Source organism: Eretmochelys imbricata, chromosome 2 (genome assembly GCF_965152235.1).
Source record: "Eretmochelys imbricata isolate rEreImb1 chromosome 2, rEreImb1.hap1, whole genome shotgun sequence".
Classification (NCBI taxonomy): domain Eukaryota; kingdom Metazoa; phylum Chordata; order Testudines; family Cheloniidae; genus Eretmochelys; species Eretmochelys imbricata.
In genome coordinates this window covers 73589745-73610922 of record NC_135573.1, presented here as the reverse complement: position 1 = coordinate 73610922, position 21178 = coordinate 73589745, and the positions used below count along the sequence as shown (strand labels likewise).

General features: G+C 41.3%; 1 protein-coding gene across 1 annotated transcript in view; it reads right to left on the bottom strand.

The window, feature by feature from the left end:
* PRKDC (protein kinase, DNA-activated, catalytic subunit) overlaps positions 1-21178 on the bottom strand; it is a 160243-nt gene that overhangs the window by 109681 nt on the left and 29384 nt on the right. Inside the window, exons 16-28 of the mRNA XM_077810300.1 lie at positions 20742-20891; positions 20179-20294; positions 19072-19231; positions 17728-17814; positions 15635-15754; positions 15045-15204; positions 14032-14138; positions 12133-12223; positions 10697-10860; positions 9694-9846; positions 8070-8177; positions 6237-6463; positions 5600-5694 (exon numbers count right to left, since the gene is read on the bottom strand). Coding sequence (XP_077666426.1) covers positions 5600-5694; positions 6237-6463; positions 8070-8177; positions 9694-9846; positions 10697-10860; positions 12133-12223; positions 14032-14138; positions 15045-15204; positions 15635-15754; positions 17728-17814; positions 19072-19231; positions 20179-20294; positions 20742-20891 — 1738 coding nt within the window. The remainder of the gene's footprint in view (positions 1-5599; positions 5695-6236; positions 6464-8069; positions 8178-9693; positions 9847-10696; positions 10861-12132; positions 12224-14031; positions 14139-15044; positions 15205-15634; positions 15755-17727; positions 17815-19071; positions 19232-20178; positions 20295-20741; positions 20892-21178) is intronic.

Here is a 21178-nt window from a genome sequence, read left to right as displayed (position 1 = left end):
TAGCCACTGAGCAGTCACGCCGTGAGGCGAAGCATTACTAGGTTGAGATGGAGGAGGCAGCCCTTGTCCTGAGAGAGCAGGTCCGGGTGGAGCGGCAACTGCCATGGCGGAGCTACCACCAGCCCCGAGAGGGTCCCGTACCAGTGCTGCCTGGGCCACGCCAGGGCAACGAGGAGGACCCTGGCTTTGTCCATCTTTATTTTCTCCAGGGTCCTGCTGATCAGAGGGAACGGGGGAAAGGCGTAAAGAAGCTGGCCTGACCAGGACAGGGTAAAGGCATCAGAGATAGTGCCCCTCCCTAGGCCCCCTCGGAGCAGAACCGGGGGTATCGTCAGTTCTGCCGGGTTGCAAATAAGTCCATTTGGGGAGTACCCACCTTCGGAAGAGCTGGTGAGCCACTTCTGGGTGTAGAGACCACTTGTGCTGAGAGGAAAAATCCCTGCTCAAGCGATCCACCCTCACATTCCAGGCGCCCGGCAGGTGGAAGGCTTTTAGGTAGATGTTGTGGGCTACACAGAAGTCCCACAGACTGAGAGCTTCGTGGCAGCGGATTGGGCCCTGTCTTGCCTGTTGATATAGAACATCGAGGCCCTGTTGTCCGTGAGGACCCTGACCACCTTACCCTCCAGGTGTGAGCGGAAAGCCATACACGCCAGTTGCACCACTCTGAGTTCCTTGACATTTATATGAAGGGGTAGGTCTTGTAGAGACCATAGGCCTTGGGTTTGAAAGTTCTTCACGTGGGCCCCCCAACCCAGGTCCGACGCATCAGACACCAGCTCCAACAACAGGGCCTTGCCCCTGAACAGGAACCCTTGGAGCATGTTGTTTGGGGTGGTCCACCACCGCAGGGAGGTGATCACCGAGTTCGGCATGGTGAGGACTTTGTCCATTCTGTCCATGGCCTGGGAGAACTGCGATGCCAGCCAGAGCTGGAGGGGCCTCATTCTGAGTCTGGCGTGACGGACCGCACATGTGCACGCAGACACGTGACCCAGCAGTTGCAGGCAAGCCCTGGCTGTCGTCACCGGGAACCTTGTGACCGAGTCGATGAGCCCTTTCAGGGTCTCGAACCTGTCTGGTGGGAGAGAGGCCCTGGCCGACGTTGCGTCCAGTAGCACCCCAACAAACTCTATGCGTTGTACCGTGACTAACATGGACTTGCCGTTGTTTATCAACAGGCCCAGGGCAGTACATATGGACAGGAGGAGCACCACATGATCCCTCACCTGTGATTGGAAGGTGCCTTTGACTAGTCAGTCATCCAGATATGGGAATATTTGGACCCCCTGGCATCTGAGGTAGGCCGCTACTACCGCCATACACTTTGTGAAGACCCTGGGGGCAGTGGACAGACCAAACAGTAGGACTGTGACTTGGTAGTGACTCTGTCCCACCACGAAACAGAGGAAGTGTCTGCGTCCCTTGAATATGTGGATGTGGAAGTACGCTTCCTGTAGATTGAGGGCAGCGTACCAGTCCCCAGGATCCAGGAAGGGGATGATGGAGGGCAGGGAAATTATGCGGAACTTGAATTTCACCATGTAGTGGTTCAGGCCTCACAGGTCCATGATGGGCCTGAGCCCCTTTTGGCCTTCGGGATAAGGAAATACCAGGAGTAATACCCCTTGCCCGGGAACTCCTTGGGCACCGTCTCTATAGCTCCTAGGTCCAGGAGCCACCCCACCTCCTGCTTGAGCAGAGCCTCATGAGAGGGGTCCCCCAGGATGGACGGGGGCGGAGGGCAGTTGGACGGCAAGGAGGTAAATTGAAGGGTGTAACCTCGGGAGATGGTGTTGAGGACCCATCGGTCCGAGGTGAGCCGTGACCATTCCAGGAGGAAAGCACACAACCAATTGGAGAAAGGGAGCTTTATTGGGGGTAGGTCCCTGCTGAGAACTGGCAGGGTACCCCGAGCGTCCCATCAAAAAAGACTTTTGCCCGCCTGCTTGACCTCAGAAGACCCAGGCTGTGGGGGGCAGGCCGGGATTGTCGTTGCAGGCACTTTCTATAGTCCTGCTGCTTTTTGTGGGCGGCCTCATACTTCGGGAGAGCAGCCTGGGCGGGAGCCTGCTGCAGCTTGAACTTGGGTTTTGCTGGAGGAGGGACATAGAGGCCCAAGGTCTGGAGAGTCAGGCGGGAGTCTTTCATGCCAGGCAGCCTTGTGTCTGTTTCCCCAGCAAACAGAGCCTTCTAGTCGAAGGGGAGATCCTGCACTGATGACTGCACTTCACTAGAGAGCCCGGATAGCAAAAGCCATGACACTCATCTCATGGACACCACTGAGGCCATGCACCGTGCGGCCGTGTCCGCTGCATCTGAAGCAGCCTGCAGGGATGCCCTTGCGGCCGCCACCCTTCCTCCGTGAGCGCCTTAAGCTCCTTATCGCACTCCCGGAGGGAGTCCTTCAAACTTAGGGAGGGATTCCCAGATCCTGATGGTTTGCTACTCATTTGTCATAGCTGAAAGCTTGATGACAAATAAACTTTTCTCCTGAAAGTATTCGGGCTCCGAGAGTCTTTGTTCTTGGGGGGTCGGGGCTGGTTGCCCAATTCAACCACCAAGGAGTTGGGTGCCGGGTGGGTATACAAATACCCGTGTCCCTTCGTGGTACAAAGTACTTGCGCACTGCCTTTTTAGAGATGGGAGCCATTGAGACTGGTGTTTGCCACAGGGAATTTGAAATTCTTGCCACCCCTTCATGGAGCAGCAAGGCCACCCTGCCTGGTGCTGAAGGGGACAGCACATTGAACAGGGAGTCTGAGGGCTCTTCCATCTCCTCAGCCTGGAGGTGGAGGCTCTCTGCCACACTTTTTAGGAGGTCTTGGTGGGCCCGGTAGTCCTCCTGCGGGACGGAGGGGGGCAGGGCCACAATCAGCTCCTCCAGACAGGGCAAGGCCGGTGCGGTGCTTTGGGTGTCGTCCGGCACCAAAGGATCCACTACCCGGTCGGACTCCGGCACAATACCAAGGACACAGGTCCCACCAACCTTTTTTCTGGCAGTCTAAAGATGGACGCTGATGGTGCTTCCGAGGCCCCAGCCGCCAAGTGAGCCCCCACCAGGGGCTGCGCTGGAGGCAACGGTGCCCACTGGTACCACTGGGCTGGCCATGACGCTTAGTGCCATTGCGCTTGCTGAGGCACCGGCGGGGCCTGTAGACAGGTGGCTGTGAGGGGAGGCCGGGCTGGCATATGATCCACTGCTGCCTCTGGACCGGGAGTATCGGTGGTGCAGGGATCTATGCTAGCCACGGGACCGTGATCTCGACACGGAGGAGCGGCACCGACGGTAGTAGCTGCTCCGTGAACAGCCTCGACGGGCAGACCTGCGTCAGCAAGACGCCGGTGATCGACGCCTGGGGCTACAGTGCCTTGGCAGAGACTTGGAATGGGAGTCCAAGCGGGACCGGCGTCAATCATGCCACGACCGACTGCGGTATCTCCTGCGAGATGAGGACCATTGGCAATGTCCACCGTGGTCCCGTCAATATTCGATTCGCGAAGACAAGCGGTCCCAGGAGTCCCGGTTGGATGGCACCCATCCGGACAGTCGGGCCAGCGTCAAGGGCGATCCACATGGACTGAGCCCTGAACGGTCACTGGGCGGTGAGCAGTGTCAGGAAAGTTCCCTCGACCAAGACCGGTACCAGGCCGGTGATGACTGCGGTGATCCCAGTGGTGGCTTGCCTCTGGAGCGTGGGGCTGACATCACCTCCACCTAGCAGCTGAACGAGGAGGATGTCGCGGCTTCCGGGGAGCCCCCCAGATAACCATCGCCCAGAGCCAGCCTCACCCCGTCCCGTACCACAACCCCCTCCCACACCCAAAAAGCTCTGCTGCTGCTGGGGAGGAAGGCACGGAGCCAGGTAGGGAGCCTGCCGGCCCTGCCAAAATGCTCTCCCGCCCCTCCCAGCTCCAGGGGGGTCCTGGGGTGCCACCCATGCCCACCCAGCACCAGCGAGAGTCCTATGCCACGTGCCACCACCCACAACTCCCCAGCACCAGCAGGGGTCCCAAGCTGCGTGCTGCCATCTGCACTCCCGCAAGCAGCCGGATTGCCCTCCCCAGCACCCGTGGAGCCCCCGAGCAGTCCCCCCAAAAGTTTTATTCACTGGTATTTTTAGTAAAAGTCATGGACTGGTGACGGGCCGTGAAAATTTGTTTACTGCCAGTGACCTGTCCGTGACTTTTACTAAAAATACCTGTGACTAAAACGTAGCCTTAACTATAACCACCAGATCATTTTCTGCAGTACTGCCACCTAGCTTGTTATTCCCCATTTTATATTTGTATATTTTATATTTCCTCCCTAAGTTTAGTACTTTGTACCTTTTTTTAATTAAAGTTCATTTTACTGATTTCAGACCAATTCTCCCATTTGTCAAGTTTGGTTTGAATTCCAATCCCGTCCTCCAAAGTGCTTGCAACCCTTCCCAACTAAGTGTCATCCATAAATTTTAAAAGCGTACTCTATACTCCATCATCCAAGTCGCTAATGACAGTGTTGAATAGTACCAGACCCAAGACATAACACTACAGGATTCCACTTGATAGGTCCTTCCAGTATGACAGCAAACAATTGATAACTACTATTAGTATGTTCTCTCAACCAGTTGTGTAACTCCCTTACAGTTATTTTATCTAGGCCACATTTCCTTAGTTTACACATGAGTATCTCATATAGGACAGTGACAAAAGCCTTACTGAAGTCCAGATATATTACATCTACTATAAAACCCCCAGTCACTACATATCCTAACTCCCAGGCCTCTGCCACAAAATCATCTTTCCTACCCCCTGTATATATCATTTAGAGATAATTTCTTTGGCATATATGACTAACTCACACAGAGAAGGAGCTCATTCTTTTCCATATGAATGCTCCCGTGGCCACTCCCAGTAAAATATCACATCCAAAATATTTTTCTTTGAAAGAAATAAAGAAAGATTTGTAAACAAGGTTTTGGTTTTACATTTTAACCATTATTAGTTGACAAAGGGCTATTGGAAAAAAGGCAAGTAAATATAATAATATAGGTTATTATTTAATATTGGGGAAGAGGTCATGAATTCTTCACACAACTCCCATTCCCAGAACCAAATGGGGGAGCATAAGAGGGCTAGTGGCTGAGGGTACTGCTAAGTAGGTGGAGCCCTCTCCATCAATGCAGAAAAATACGTTTTTTGAACCCCATATTTGTTACAAAATAGCCTTTAAACTCTAAAAACCATTGGGCTCCATTTTTACTTTGTGTAACTGTGGGACCAGGATACTTAGGTCAGAAGCATCACTCAGTTTTTTGAAGTTTTGCTGTAAAACATCTGTAAAACTCTGATTTATTTTACATACAGATATAAAAATCCCACACATTTAAGAAATTGGCACAGAAATGCCAGTAAATCAGAAACCCAATTTAATGAGGAGCCCTGAGAATGGAAAATAATTGATCCTCTGGTAAGAAGAGAACTGCACTGCAGTTTACCTACAACTTCAATGTCATGGCTTGGCTTAGTTAAGATTGTTTCATTAGCCATCTAAAAGGATGAGAGACCGGATGGTTTATTCATTCCATTTCACAATAAATCAGTTTCAACTCACCTAGTGACTTCTCATCTGTATGGGTCAAGGCCAGACTTTCCAAATACACAACCAATGCTTCAAACACAAATTGCTCTACGAGAGAATTTTCTTCCCTATAAAATGAGGAAGAGAGTAAATATGCTAAAAAGCATGCATAGGAGTAACAATAGGCAAGTGAATATGAAACTCAAATATAAAATTTAGAAATCAGTTAAACAACACATTTCAAATGAACAAAGACATATCCTATGCTTCTTAACACAGACTGCAAGAGTATTTTAGACCATTATCAGCAAAAGAGAAAATTACCTAGCCATCATTAAAAGTGGTACTTTATTTAAAAAAAAAAAAACTGTTAACTTATCATTTTTATCTGGCTTTGGGACGAAAATTCGCCACCTCAGCCTCACTGCTCTCCACCCCACATAGCACCCAAATATTTAGGCTCTCTGTGGGTAAAGTCAATTTCCCTCACAGTATATAGTCTTAAGAGGTCTATTGATACAGCTTCTTTACATATTAATAGTCAGCATCAACCAACCTCAGTGTAAGTGGATAAAAACCTGGGTTCTTTTCTCAAAATGTCTCTCTCCTCTAGTATATTAACATTGCTTATTTTAGTCTAGCTTAGCTACCGTTCAAGTTTTCAGCTCACCTAAATTCTCTATAGATGTTGTTAAAAGCAAGCGCAGCTCCCAGCCTCTTCAAAGCATTAGGGTGAAGAGCAAGGCTGTACAGTCGCTTGAAGAGTGACTTGGTGTTCACTGGACTTTTCTCCTGCTGTTGCGGCGTTGTCTGCTTAATGGACCATTTCATAAATTCTCTAACACACTGACCACAGAAGTCTCTCAAAGAGCTGTCAACAGGATCCACTATCCCATCCTGAAATTAAGGGCAGACTGTTTCATTACAAGAAGTAGAAGCTTCAAGGCTAGCATTGCTGTGGTTTTCTACTTCATACAAAAGCAGGTTTCTCCCTCCCCATTATAGGCCTACTTTCACTTTAGTGCCCAGATGAAAGGAGTCAACACCTGCAATATGTGAGAGAGAGAATAATGTAATATATAAGGTGAAGAACTGGACAGAATAAATGTCTGGGGAAAAAACTCCAACAATCTTCCAGGGTAGAGGGAAAAAATCTATGCCATTTGTTAGACTCTGTCTTATATTAAGGTTTATTTATTTATTAAGAAGTGCTCAGATTCTAAGGTAACAGGAATCTGATAAGAACCTAGAAAAATTAGATTAGACAGTCAGAACTAGGTTCTAACTTGGTGCTATCAGAGGCTTGCTGTATCATTTTGGGCAAGTTAACTTCCAAGCCTCGGTCTTCCCATCTATAAGAAGAGGACAATATTTATCATAGCCGTCTCATAGGGGAGATGAGATCTATTCAATTAATGTTTGTGAACGGCTTTGAGAACCTCAGCTATAAGTGCTAAATATCATGTATTATTCCAGTGGACAAATATAAGAATAAGCATAGAGAAAAAATAATTCACAGTATAAATGGCTCAAAAAAAAAAAAAAGTTTGCGCAGGGGGGGGGAATTCGTGTATGTGAGTAAGCTTTTAGATTAAAAATAAAATTCCCTACTGAAGTCATCCAGACACAATACCATTTGCTCAGTAAAAACTGACTTCCTGCATTAAGACAGTACTTCACAGATCATCTACAAAGAGAAGGGATGTTGGTCCCCTTTTTTTATCTTTACAATATATAAAGGCAGCTGGAATTGTTTGTTTGGGGGCGAAAATAACTAAGTTTTTTTTCTGCTTGTAGTTTCTATTTGAAATTCAGAGTCTTGTCTACTCATTTTCCCCCTGGAAGTTTATGAACAACTGGAGAACTAATACAATGACATCACAGTATTAATGAAGCGTATCTTAAGAGCCGAGTGGAAAAAGGATATTTAACCAGACTATTTCTGGGTAGTATTTTTTTTTTTTTTTAATACCTATTTCAGCTGAATACCAATGAAATGGGAGAAAGTTCTTTTGGTTAAAAATTCCATTCACCTGACCACTGTGATAACCTTAATTGATCAGTATGGTGCAAAAAGTAGTTAAACTTTTGCCTGAATAATAGCTGCAGAAAACTTTCAAACAGGCCATATAAAATGGTATTTTAGTACTTTCTTGTACACGCTGATCACAAAAAGGATGGCTAGGATCTTTCCAAGATTAACAATATGCTTGCTAATTTTTAAGATACTTGACTTATTTAGAGATTGTCAAGTGAAAAAAAAAGATGAAGGATTCACAGGAGTATAAAGCCCAACATAAAAGTAAATAATAATGAATAAAGATGGCCTGTGGAGGAAAGTAATAAATTGGGTTTCTTCTTTACATGAGAGGAAAGTCTGTAAAATGTGTATATTTGTTGTTAGAGTTCCTTTAGCAGATCATACTTTACTTTTTAAAAGACGTCACACACAAATAATAAATAAAAACAACAATAATAATAAAAAGAGAAACCAACTTCCTACCAGAATAGCTTCCAGCAATGCTACTGTGTCCTGACTTTCAAATTTTTTGTTGTTGGTGAACCAGTGAATCAATTCAATGACTAGAAGCTCATACAACTGCCTTGTTACCTGAAGAGATAAAAACCACCACCCAATAGGTTAAAATATATATTTACATTCTAGCTTGTTTTCATGTGACAATGAAAAAAAAGTATTTATTTATTTTTTAAAAAAGGAGGAGTCCGTAAAGTGAATGAGTGAAAAGCCAATAATTTCATAATTATAGGTCCACATATCCAACAGCAAGGATTAAAAGCAGCATTTGACTTGGAATCATCTAGACTCTGTTTTCCCTTTTCAGGTCCTCAAAGCCAAGAGCTCACCAAGCTCACTCTCACTCACATCGTACATCACAACCGCAACCTTCTGGTTGACACTGGTGCATACAACCAGACTTTGAAAGGAAGGCAGGTAGGTAGAGCAGTATATTTGGTTTTTAAACCATACTCAGTTTGGGGGGTTTTTTAGCATCTTTTTACCCTTACTATTTAATATGTTGTTGGATTTTAACACTTACTTGAAGGTAAATTACCACCAAATATTGACATCTTGACAGAAAAGAGCATTTAAAGAACTTAAATGTGCCAAATTCAACTTTGATGTAATTAATGTATTTCCTTCAAGGTTGAATTTAGCCCAATGTCTGCAAAGAGGGTTTTACTTCAATTGGTGTAGTCATTTCCTACATATTTTTCAAAATGCAAAGTCTATTTGATCTCAGTCTCACATAGACTGAGGACGCCATATGGGCCCCATGCACACTAACTTCAGACTTGCACTGCTGTAATTGGGCACATCACCACTGACTTCAGTGGAGCTGTACCCACACTTACACCAGCAAATAGTTAGACTTGATATCTAAATCTTTTTATTTTGGTGCACTGGAAGAGAAACTCAGCTGGTGGGTCTTAAGACATAATTCTTTTATAGGATGAAACATTTCAGAATTTGAAAAACCTCATATGTTCAGTAATTTTAAACTGTGTGAGACTCAGCTTCCCATCTGTAAAATGAGGATGATAATACCTTCCTACAAGGGATGGGAGGGTTAATATGCTTTGAGATCTTTGTCTGGAAGGTGTTATAGAAGCTCACAGAATTATGTACATCATCATCTCCAGATACCAAATATCACAAATTGTTCCTCATGTATTTTTTCTCTGGAGCATGGCAGCTGTACATTAACTGTGTATTTGGAATGATTAATTCCCCCCTCCCAAAATTAACTTATTTTGCTACAGAAATCAAGAACTCATACTTTGGAAAACTCTTGGAATGAATCAGAGACTGTTCTTTAAATGATACTCTTGTGAATTAACCTGGATTGAAGTCCATCACTGGACTTTTCTAGGAGGCTTTTGTCTTCCACTTTGGAAGCTTGGGGGATAAGGATCTCAGTACACAAAAAGTATTCATTTAAAAAAAAAAAAAAAAGGCAGCAACACGTGCCATAATATTTTATATCATGTAGTAAATGTATTCCAAAATTTTGACGCTTTTAACCAAGCTATAAAGGAATTTTCTAAGATATAACAGTACAAAGTGTGAGTTTCAGTAGGAGGCACAAACAAATAAATGTATTTACCTGGTCTACATCGCAGGCAAGCCGAAGCAGTACAGGAAATATTCGTTTATACAGCTGATACATGGGTGGGGAACCTGGATGTCCATCTGGCATTTGAGATGCCTTCCCCAACATGTACATAACTATGCTATGCAAGAGCTCACATGCTGCAACCTGCAATAAAAGTTTGATCAGCCTTTTTTGTTATGTACCAGTTACTTATACAAGAAAGGAATGGGGTCAGGGGAAATTCTTATCACTAATGCATGTTAATGAACTGGTTTTGATCTATACTGTATCCTCATCCTAGCAACAAATATTGCACAAAGAAGTACTTCAATACTGTGCTCACTAAGTAATTCAGATACTAATACAGTTTTTCATAGCAAGTTATTGCCTCCCATTTCATTGTGCACAATTGGGGTTTTTGTTTTTTATGTTTTTGTAAAAGATACGCTCTAGGAATTATTTTGGGGAAGTTCTGTGGCCTGTGTGTTATACAGCAAGTCAGGCTAAATTGTCACAATGGTCCCTTCTGGCCGTGGAATCTATGACCTGGAGAAAACACATTATTGAAAACCATTCATAGCCTTTCATTGCTATTGCCACTACTGGCCTCGTCTTTCTTTGGAAACCATGATCCCAACCCAGCAAAGAACTTAAGCATGTCCTTAAATACTTTCCTGCACAAGTGCCAATGGATAAGGAAAATACAAGCTTGCTTACTATGCCAGGGAAGGGAGGCCACATAACACACAAAAAAAGCTCTCTCTAAACCCTCATTTTCACTACAAGTCTAACCGTGGAAGCACATGGCTGTACAGTACAGTTCAAAGGATCTATGTTCTATAACTTTTTAGTTTATAGCGTGGAGAGCAACATGATTATAGAGCTGCATCAAGGAACCATGTTACAGTCTAGGATTTAGTCAAAAACAGAACAGTCTTCAGAAAGGAAGTAGATCTTTTACAAGCGTTAGCTGACAATTATTTAATAATGAAAACAAACACAAAAATGGCAATACTTTAGTTTGCCTGTCGCTAGCAGATAGAGCTAATTCAGTCACACGAGGCAAGAACAAATCCAGGTAGATGACTGGCTTCATATCTGCAAAGGGTACAGCAAAGCTCAGGCGCTTCTCAGTGTCCCAGGACACAAATTTCTTCATCATCTCTTCTGCAGAAGCAGCTAGTATATTAGGAAGAGAGCAAAACAAAAATAAGCTTTATGCTATGCAACTAACCAGATAATAAAAATCAAAACACAAGTCATAAAGCACTGAGATTTTCAGGCATTTTGATAGAGTTGTTTGACTAACCCCGCCAACTTCAAACAAGGGGTGCATCAAAGTACCTAGCTAATCAAGGTAATTGTCAGAATAATGGTGGTCTCACTTTCACAGAAAAACAGCTTCACTGTCACTTGGAGAAAGAGTAATTGCTGCCAACTTGTCACAAGACAGCATTACTATCCAACTCCAACAGAGGTAATTTCAGAGTAGTTTATAAATTTGGAACATATTGGAACATGCTTGTTTCAGAACACTTCTCTCAAAAGTCCAATATGGATTTTTTTGGTCTGCTACTGTTACAAGCAACACTTACAGGTGGGATTCTACAAATTGGATCCAGGCAGGAAGACCCTTGGAAATGCACAGAAACTCACTAATTTCAAACAGGACTCAGTGTGAGTATAGGGTCTAAACAAGTGGATCCAGTTACAAGATATGACCCTAAAATGTCTAAAATTGAAAGAGAAAATGATAGTTAACCTGGGGAGTGGAAGGGGTAAATGGGAGGCGGCAAAAACTGAGTCCGACTTCACTTTGTACAGTCAGTTTCAGACTTTTCCATTAATAGTCATCAAAGGGACCAATCCCGTGTATAAAGTGAAGTATATGTGTAAGGCTTTGCATGATTGTGGGCTAAGTGACCTTTCCGGGTATGTCTACACTGCAAGCTGAAAGGTCACTTAGCCCACAATCATGCAAAGCCTTACACATATACTTCAAATAGACAAAAATGCACTAGCTCTGCTCAAGCTAATGTATTAAAAATAGCAACATGGCCATGGTGGCTTGAGCTAGCCACCAAGTACAACCCTGACTGAGGTCCTAGATACATACTCAGGTGGCTAGCCCAAGCCACCACCTGTACTGCCGCAACCACGCTGCTATTTTTAGCATGCTAGCTTGAGCAGAGATAATGCATGTATGTCTACTCAAGCTGGGAATGGCACTCCCAGCTGCAGTGCAGACACACACTTATCATTCCATAATAGGTTTTACTTTCTTCTTGTGAACTGGAAAGCTTAACAAAATAGAACCAGCCTACTAAAATAGTGTTTTATTTGGTAAGGTCACCTTATTTCATAAAAGGATAACATTTATGAACCTGCACTTAAAGTCAGTTGTAAATGAGAGAGAGCATAAAAAAGTGTTTAATATTTTTCGACACTCACCTGTAACTAAATTTCGATTGATCTGACCTCCCAAAGATCCAAGAAGCCGAACCACTCTAGTTCTTACAGCTTCCAAGGACAGATCTTCTTCCTGGATAATTCAGAACTTCATTAGAAAAGTGAAGAGACAGTGGGGCTACACACGCATGTGTGTAACTTTACAAATATAAGTGGATACAGGATTAGGGTCTTAATTAGTAAATTCCTGTCCACAAAGTTAAAACAGTTGGGGGTAGGGGTGGAATTCTTGCCTCAGTAAGAGACAGAAGCACTGGAAAACATTTTATATATATTTTTATCTGGCTCCATATGCAGTTCCTCTCCCTAGTAAGATTGATTCTGAAGGTATCAAAACAGTCACCATATTTTGTGACACTTCAGTGGCAATTTCTGCAGGAAAGGTAAAATAATTTTGTGGCACATTTGTCTCTGTTCTGCACAGGAATATCACATGACTACAGAATACAATGTTGGGTGCAGAATTTCACAAAATCAAAACACTTAAGGTAAAGATTTTTTAAAAAATAGGGGTTTAAAGTAAGGCTCCTAAATCCATATTTAGGCATATGCTTGATTTTCAGAAGTGCTGAGTATCCAGCAGCCAACAATGATGTAAATTAGTTTAATGTATAAACTAGCTGGCTTTGTTCATAAACTACTGGATTTGACACTGTCTGCACAAATAGAAAGACAAAGCGGATGAGGTAATATCTTTTATTGGACAACTTTTGTTGGTGAGCGACCAGCTTTTGAGCGACAGAGAATAGTAAAACATATTACCTCACTCACCTTGTCTCTCTAATACCCTGGGACTGACATGGGTACAACACTGCATACACAACTAGGATTAGCTATTGTTTACCTGCTTAAAACTGTCTCCTTCCAGGTAGTTTATAAATTAAATTACCCAAATTAAATTACATATAAATTAAACTATGCCACTGTTTTCTAAAGAGAGAGAGAAGCCCCTGGGTTGGATGAGTGATATGCCTGACTTTCATGAGTTTCAATTACGTTTTGGATGGGATACAAAAATTTCCACAAAGTACCATTCAGAACCACTATAAAACCAGATTCTAATTTTAGTGTGGCTTGAATACCAGTCAGGAAAATATCAGATACTTCTTCTGAGCAAGGCCTCATGTACTCTGCAGCAAACAGGATGTAAATCAGCAGCAGTCTGGTGGATGTTCTGGAAATTCTGAAGTAGTTTTTATTATATAGGGCTTTTTAAAAATTTTACTGAAATACATATAAAGTTAAGCACCACAATCAATTAACTAATCCCTGCATTATTCATGTGATATTCAATTCCAATTATTTCATACTGTTGCACATTTTCAATATACCACAGATTATCAGGTTTATGTTTCAGAGTTAATACCTCATTGAGATGAGTGGGACAGTTCACCTCTCAGTGCTACTGTTCCTGGTTATCCGCAGATTTAGGAAGACAATTCTGCATCAATCTGTACCCAAGATTTACTCTGCAATTGTACGGGCCAGAAACAGATTTTCAAAAATAAAAGCTTAAACTCTTGAGCCCAATTCTGTGGCAAGAAGTGATTTCCACAATCAAGGGATCCACAGGGCCCTGTTCACAAGCCTATATGTGCAGCATCTGATTTTGGAAGGCATCTGACAACATCAGTTTATTCAACATGTCAGTCAGGCCTCATATTATATACAAGAAAAAAATACATGAAACGTCACTAAGAAAAATGAGAGAATTCATGGTTACATGCTGTTACTGCCAGCAAATAAATGATTCACTCTGATTTAAGATATAAACAGTGTATTTTCACATCTACTTCTGAAAAGATATAATACTTTTTGGTTTTGAAAGCTGAGCAGAACAGAAATGTTAATGTCAGTTTCAATAGAGAAAGAAGGATTTACCAATGAAAGGGTCTTTGCTTTTTTCAGACGTTGTATCACAACTTTGTTAAATCCTTTCTGGGTTGCACGAGAAAGCTTCCTCACTTCCCAATTATTCTGGGATTCATCTGATCAAAAAGAAGCAGCTTATTAATGCCCATATACTATAATGTATACTGCCCATATACTCAAATCCACTGAATTTATTCTCTTAAAAGTGATTTTGCAAAAAATTAAGTTCCTTTTCAGATATCAGACATGGAAAAACTCTTCATGTTATGGAACCGACTTTAAGCTGACTCAAAGGAAACTTAACACCAGAAAAGAGACAAGAGGACTATTGTCATCAACCATTGGGAGCATGGGTGAACTGAAGACAGGACTTGCTTGAACTTGTGAGGTGCACAGAGAAGGGTAATAGCCATTCTCTAACAGAAAGCTTTCCCCCCCACCAGGCAATTTACAGGGTGGCACAAGATTGGCCATGAAGAGGCTCTGCTAATTTTTCAGAAATTATTATTACACAACAGCTAATTGAGGTGTCAGTAGAGGTAAAATTTCACTATCCAATATGGGCCTTTTACTTGAGCACTGAAAAAGCCAGTTATTATAGCTGGAAGTGAAGACCAGTAACTGGGGTTATTGCCCACTCATGGGTACACAGAACTCCCACTAACATCACAAAACTTACCACAATAAACTAGGGGTAATACAACAGTTATTGTCCTCTTAGCTACTGCTGAAAACAATATGAAGGATGGCGCAAATATACTGATACCATTTGCTATTGTTGGGATTCTACTTGCAGCAGTCACTGATCTCTCAGTTTAAAAAAAAAAAGCAGCACAATTCTTTTTTGTAGAAGAATCTCCTAATATTCCACATGCAAGAGTTTCTACAATAAGTTGCAAGTATCCTACATCCGCACCCTCATGCTCTACTGAATTTTTTATTATATTATACTTGAATATATTAAAGCTTGCAAATGCCCCCAACTCTGTATTTCTATACCATCAATGTTTTCTACTACATACCTGCCAATCCAGTGGTTTTCAAATAGCCATCGAAGAGAGGAAGGACATCCTTGTAGTAAGGCTCTATTATATGTTTGGGAATGCGAGTTGACCAGTCTTCCAGGGCATCCAGTCCCACATCAGCCATTGGGGTATAGCTGAGGCCCAGCTTAAATGCACTCTACATATTAAGCCAACAAAGCTATTAAATATTTTGGGAATCAATACTAAGATTTAAAGAAAAGATACCTTTATGAGTAAATTATAACACTATAAATTATAATGTCCTTTTATATCTTTAGTTCCTTAAGAGCTGACATGCTAATGTACCAAACATTTATTTTACTATATTACAACATTGGAACTCCTTTGCATGATCACAACCTTCAGGTGGAGCTGCAAACATCACGTTTTAGCCATACAAATTTACCAGCTCACACAAAAGGGACAATGACCCAACTTTTTATCAATGATGATGCTAGTGCAAAAGTGAAAGAGATTTCTTACCTGTCCGTCAAAAAAAAAATCATATACAATTACAAAATTTTGCAAGAGTGATTTTAAAAACAAAAGCCAACAAAGAATGTTAATTATACATCACACTGACCCACCTGCAATGCAGGAATGTATGCTTTGATATCAAGCATGATGATGTCATGTGGTAAGGAGAGTACAAAGGTTAGACATGATGCTAACAACTCGTCTTTGTACTGTTTCATTTTTGCTGTTACCTAAAATTCAGAAATGTAACAATAATAATTGAGCAGATCATTTGTTTAGTTGGTAAATAAAACCTTAAAGGATCTTGAAAGTGTTGGCTTTATCACTATATGTTGCTATATAATTCATATACCACAGGAATCTCGTTTAGTGACTAGAACATAATGGGTAGGATAACAGAAATTCACAGCAGCTCAGAAAATACCTTGAGGGTAAAAGTTGTACTTAAGAGTTGGTATTTTAGGTACTGTAGAATCAACCAAAACGTTTAAACCCCACTGGAAGAGAGGGTTTTGTGAGGTTTCATGGTTTTGGTATGATTTTAGTTCAAAGTGTAAATTAAAAATCTAGTTCTAATGAGGGGCTGTTCTGACATCACACGTTTAAGTGTTTTTTCTTTTTAAATACTTCACTCACATTCCATATTATAAAAAAGTCATCATCATATCATATCAACAGTAATAGGATGATTTGTCTGCTTCTGAACTTGAACTTATCTCCTGACTACAATCAGTTTAAGGACAGTGCTTGCTCTTAATATTGTTAAACTTTGTTCTCCTGAACAAAACTCTAGGGCCAAAGATTAGATTTTAACCATGGAATTTTCTTCCTCCATTGGTCTGACAAAGCCTAACTTACTGCATACATAAGCATACTACAAAGCCTATGTATTCACATTGTTTTCTCTCAGGCGGTGCACTGAGTCTCATTTTTGAACACCAGAGTACGTTTTAACTGACATTATGTCAACTTACATTTGTTTTGTAATATGCATTTTTAAATATAGTTTGTGACAGATCCATTCTATAAACTGAAACAATAAATCTGGGTATAGGATCTGAATGCCACATAGAGAATAACTCATTATCATGCAATATAGAATGCACAACTGAGAAGTAACTGTATAGTTGTAGATCAGGAACTGCACATCCTTTGATTTGCCGAGATGATTCCACTGCAGTATGGTAGAATTTACCATCCATATTTAAAAAGAGAACTGACAATTGTTCCCCTTGAATTGATTATTTTCATTTAACAATGGAAGATGTGTTGCTATTTATTTTATACTAAGCAGCATTTCCTTCCCTGAAGTTCATTCTTGGCACTAATCATTTACTATGGGGGGGATGGACTAAAAGGCATGATAATAGTTATATTTGTTTAATGAATCAAATTTACATTTAAGTTGAGTAAGGGATGTAAATGTCTTTCTCCCAAGTCAGAATCACTTCTAGTCATTTTGGAATTTTACTTAAAGAAAGAAAGGAGCATATCGTATAGTTTTATACTGCACTATTGGGTTATCCGACACAGTCACTTCAGCTTACTGGAATGACCTTTTTCGGTCTGAAACATACCAGTCAGGGAGCAGGTGTTGATCCTACCAGAGACTCTTAAGGTGTTTTTGGTGATTAAGGGCTTGTCTACACTGGCAATTAACAGCACTGCAACTTTCTCACTCAGGGGTGTGAAAAAACACCTGAGTGCAACAAGTTGCAGCGCTGTAAAGCACCAGTGTAAACAGCGCTCACAGCGCTGGGAGCTACGCCCCCCGTTGAGGTAGGTTTTTTTAAAGAGCGCTGGGAGTTGCCAGTGTAGACTAGCCCTTATGCAGGCAGGTGGTTTATTTCTCCACCCAAATATAAGAGATTTAGGGTGTTGGCTGAGCAGCCAAGTCAGAAGAAGGCTTGAGCTGAATTTGATCTTATTGTTTGTTTCTACGTTAATGAAACCAAACCTTAGAAATGCAGCAAGTTTGGACTACAGAGTATTTGGACTGTGCTTGCAAGCAGGCAGGGAAAGGCACTTGCGCATGGTCATATTTATTTAAAGTAAGTATCTCTTATAACCCAAAATGCTGGGATAATGCTGTATTATGATGGAGACAAAAATCAAAAAGATACTATTGTTAAAAATGCTGTACTGGAAATAACACTGTTTATATTGATATAGTAATAAAAGCCTAACAAAGAAAATGGTTTACCTCTTTTCCAAATTTTGCAAATAGTGCAAAGCAAGAGCTCTTCTCAGGGTCATCAGGGCATTTTTGGTAACTCTTTGGACTTATACCCTGCCAAACAGAAAACTATCATCACTGCTATGAATAATAAAAAAATATATACACAAAAGGTACGTGTTCTGACAGACATCAAGTCTTGTTCCACAAGTTAGGCTCAAAACAAAAAGCTACAGGATAAGAATAGGTTATTGCCTGAATACTAACAGATCTGCTAAAGTGAAAGCTTAAAATGTACGTTCATTCTCTTTTCTCAGCAAAAGTCACCATTACATACTACCAAAAAGCACTGAAGACAGTCATCCTCTCTGCTTTGAGGTACAGAGGCAACTAAATGTATGCAAGTACTAGCCAAAGTGATCAATATGCATGTGGATGGAGGAGTTTAAGCAGCAGCATCACGTCCTCTCCCCAGCCCTCACCCCAGGCCAAAGAGAAAACAAGCAAGATTCTCTCCATGAACAGTGTGCATATATGGCTCTGCAGGTTTATAAAGGTGCGGCTAGAAAGAGAGTGAGGTAGGAAAAGGCAGCTGCTCACCATAGCATCATCCCCTCATGCTAACCTGCATAAATGTCTACACAATTTCTGTGGAAATCAATGGCAACCTTCTTAGTTTGAACTTTTGTGAAAAACTGGTCCTTCCCTTCTACAGTTCTTGGAGCGGTAGGCACAGCCAGGCTCTTTGTAGGAACCATGCTCCTATTTTTGGTAGGAGAAGGTATGCAGTGCAGAAGGACAGCAGAAGGTGGTTCAACATCTGTGATTTTCCCTCCCTCACAGTTCTAAGGATATCCATTGAATTGAAGGACCATCTTTGCCCAAAAGCTTCCTTGCACATGAATCCTCCTCCCACCACAGGATACAAACTCAGAGAATGAAAGAGTAATTTATTGAATTGGTAATTCTGCTTCTCTGAATTTATTGGACCATTTTCCTAGCTTGTATAAATCAGCCTCCTTCCATTGGAGCCAATGGATCTATGACAATTTATATCAGCTGAGAATCTGGCCAGTCACCTTAAACATCAAACACCTTAAGTGCTAGGTGAGTTCTATTAATCTCACACTAAGAAGCTAAGATCCAGCAGAAAGGAATCCCGTATGGATGATATATTTTAAAAAGCTGAGTTTTCAGCCTAATTTCAGCTTTCCAATAGGTTTTTTTTTGCAAAAAGGCATAATTTGCACCCAAATTTTTAAATAAAATAACGAACAATAACTAATAAATATTTTCAGTTGTGCAAAAGTATATTTCAACTTGCATAGTCATTAAAATACAAAATGGGATGCTCCAAGTGAGAGTACTCACCTCAAAATATTTTATTTTCTTGGCAATTTTCATTGCAACAGAGAGCAATTTGTAGAATCCACTAATAAGAGGTAATCGTGTTGACTGTGTAATAAGCTCATAACCAAAGGAATACATCCATGGTTCAAAAAATTCAACATGCTTCTCTGGCAGAATTTCTCTGTAAAATAAATGCACAGGGAACATTCAAACAAAATAAATTGAAATGAGTTTTTCTTATACCAGCCTGAAAGTGAAAAACATCAGAACTGCCATAATGCAACAGACCAACTATCAGTATTGAAAAGAAATCAGTTACAGGACACTAAAGAGGAAAGAGTAAAATTCCCAGACTGCCCCTAATTACACATTATATAGGGCACATAGAGAATTTCTTCCTGACCCCTCCAGTGATCACCCTTATAAAGAATATAATACAATACTGATCCTAAACACTTACAGATTACAATAACACTATTGTAGACTTTGGGGCCTTCAATAGTGTAGTACGTTTTAAAGGAGATCTTATGATCTAAAGCATGAGAGCTGAAAGTCCTCATAATTATTATATCCTACAATAGCTAGTGTAATTATATATGGTATTTTATTACAGGCAAGCATGTCTGAGAATAAAATGAAGGTGAATGACTAACTTATCAACCATCTTATAAGAATGCTAGAATGGTGACGAAAACCTCTAATATTGAATTGTAAGTTTCTGAAGTTTAAGTATCTGAAGCTAAAGCACTTAGAATATATGAATGACATAGCATTAAAGTGCAGCAGTCACACAGTTAATTCCTCACTCAATTTGAAGGGCATCATGTATCTTGGAGTTTGCTGCAAATCTTCTATACAGTTTCAGTGTATACTAATATTTTCACCCACAACCTAAACGTTCAAAATATGCTTACTGGCTTCCAACTAGTGTTCTGGACATTGTGCACTTTAAACAGACATCAAATATGGCCAGAAACCTACACACTCCCGCTGCATGGCAGGAGTATGTAGGCCCAAGGATTTGAAACCAGGAAATGATCACACCCAATACTAATAGTTCACATTTCTATAGCATCTTACTATCCCAGCACCTACTCCAGAATTCCCAAATTATAGAACTTGCAGTACCTGCAGAATTCTACTAGGTTAACAAATGCTATAAAATCTTTAGGCTTAGTTGGCTGAAGGTTTGAAGCTGGATCAGAAGTAGGAACAACCAAAGCAGTGCCAGATTCATTTTCATCCTAGGGTGGGGGAAAGAAAAAAAAAAGGGTAATATGTGCTTATGTGCTTCAACAGAGCGGGCATTACAGATTGGAACAATACTTACCCACTGTTATCAGTCAGCAGCAGGGCAGGAAAAAGAATATACTAACTAGTTTGCTACACGTTAATCTATCTTTTTAAAAATAGACATATGTAATTCATTGGACTTGTAATAACTGAAAATACTCACTAAGAAAAACAAAAATAATGAGATCACAGGATGCCAAGGAGGGAATTTTGTCCGTCTTGAAGACAGCCATAATGGCAGTTTGGAAATAGCTTCCAGAAATAAAATTTAATACATTTTGACTATTATGAATTTTAACTCAAGGAGACTTCAAGGGTTACACTGTATGGAAAGAAAGGCAAAAGACTGGGATTTGGGGTTTTCATCACAATAATTATTGTAAAATATCAGGCCTCACCTGTTCACTAACATTCAGTTTCTGAACTGTCAGGTCCAACTTCTCAATAATCTTCAATACTGATTTTATAAGTTCATCATACAACAAACGGTTCAGAGAAAGCAATGGTGAATTTGCGATCAGAAACGTTTCATCTGCGAAAACGGAATCCTTTGTGGGAGAAAAAGGGATAAACTTCAAAACAATGGTAAGAGCTACTCTGAAATTTATATTCTTCCTTATTTTTAAACCTGTAAAGTTTTGGGGGATTGTGGTGCAGAGGGTTAGTACAGAAGCCTTTCACCCCGGGAGGCCAAATTCATCTTTGTTAAATTAATGTGATCGTCGCACCCTCAGCCCACATTCAGAGCCCATATCATTAAATCACTATACTGCAGCATGATTGGCTGCCTGCCTGGAAGAAATCTAGGGTTGGCATAGCAGGGATAAGAACAGGA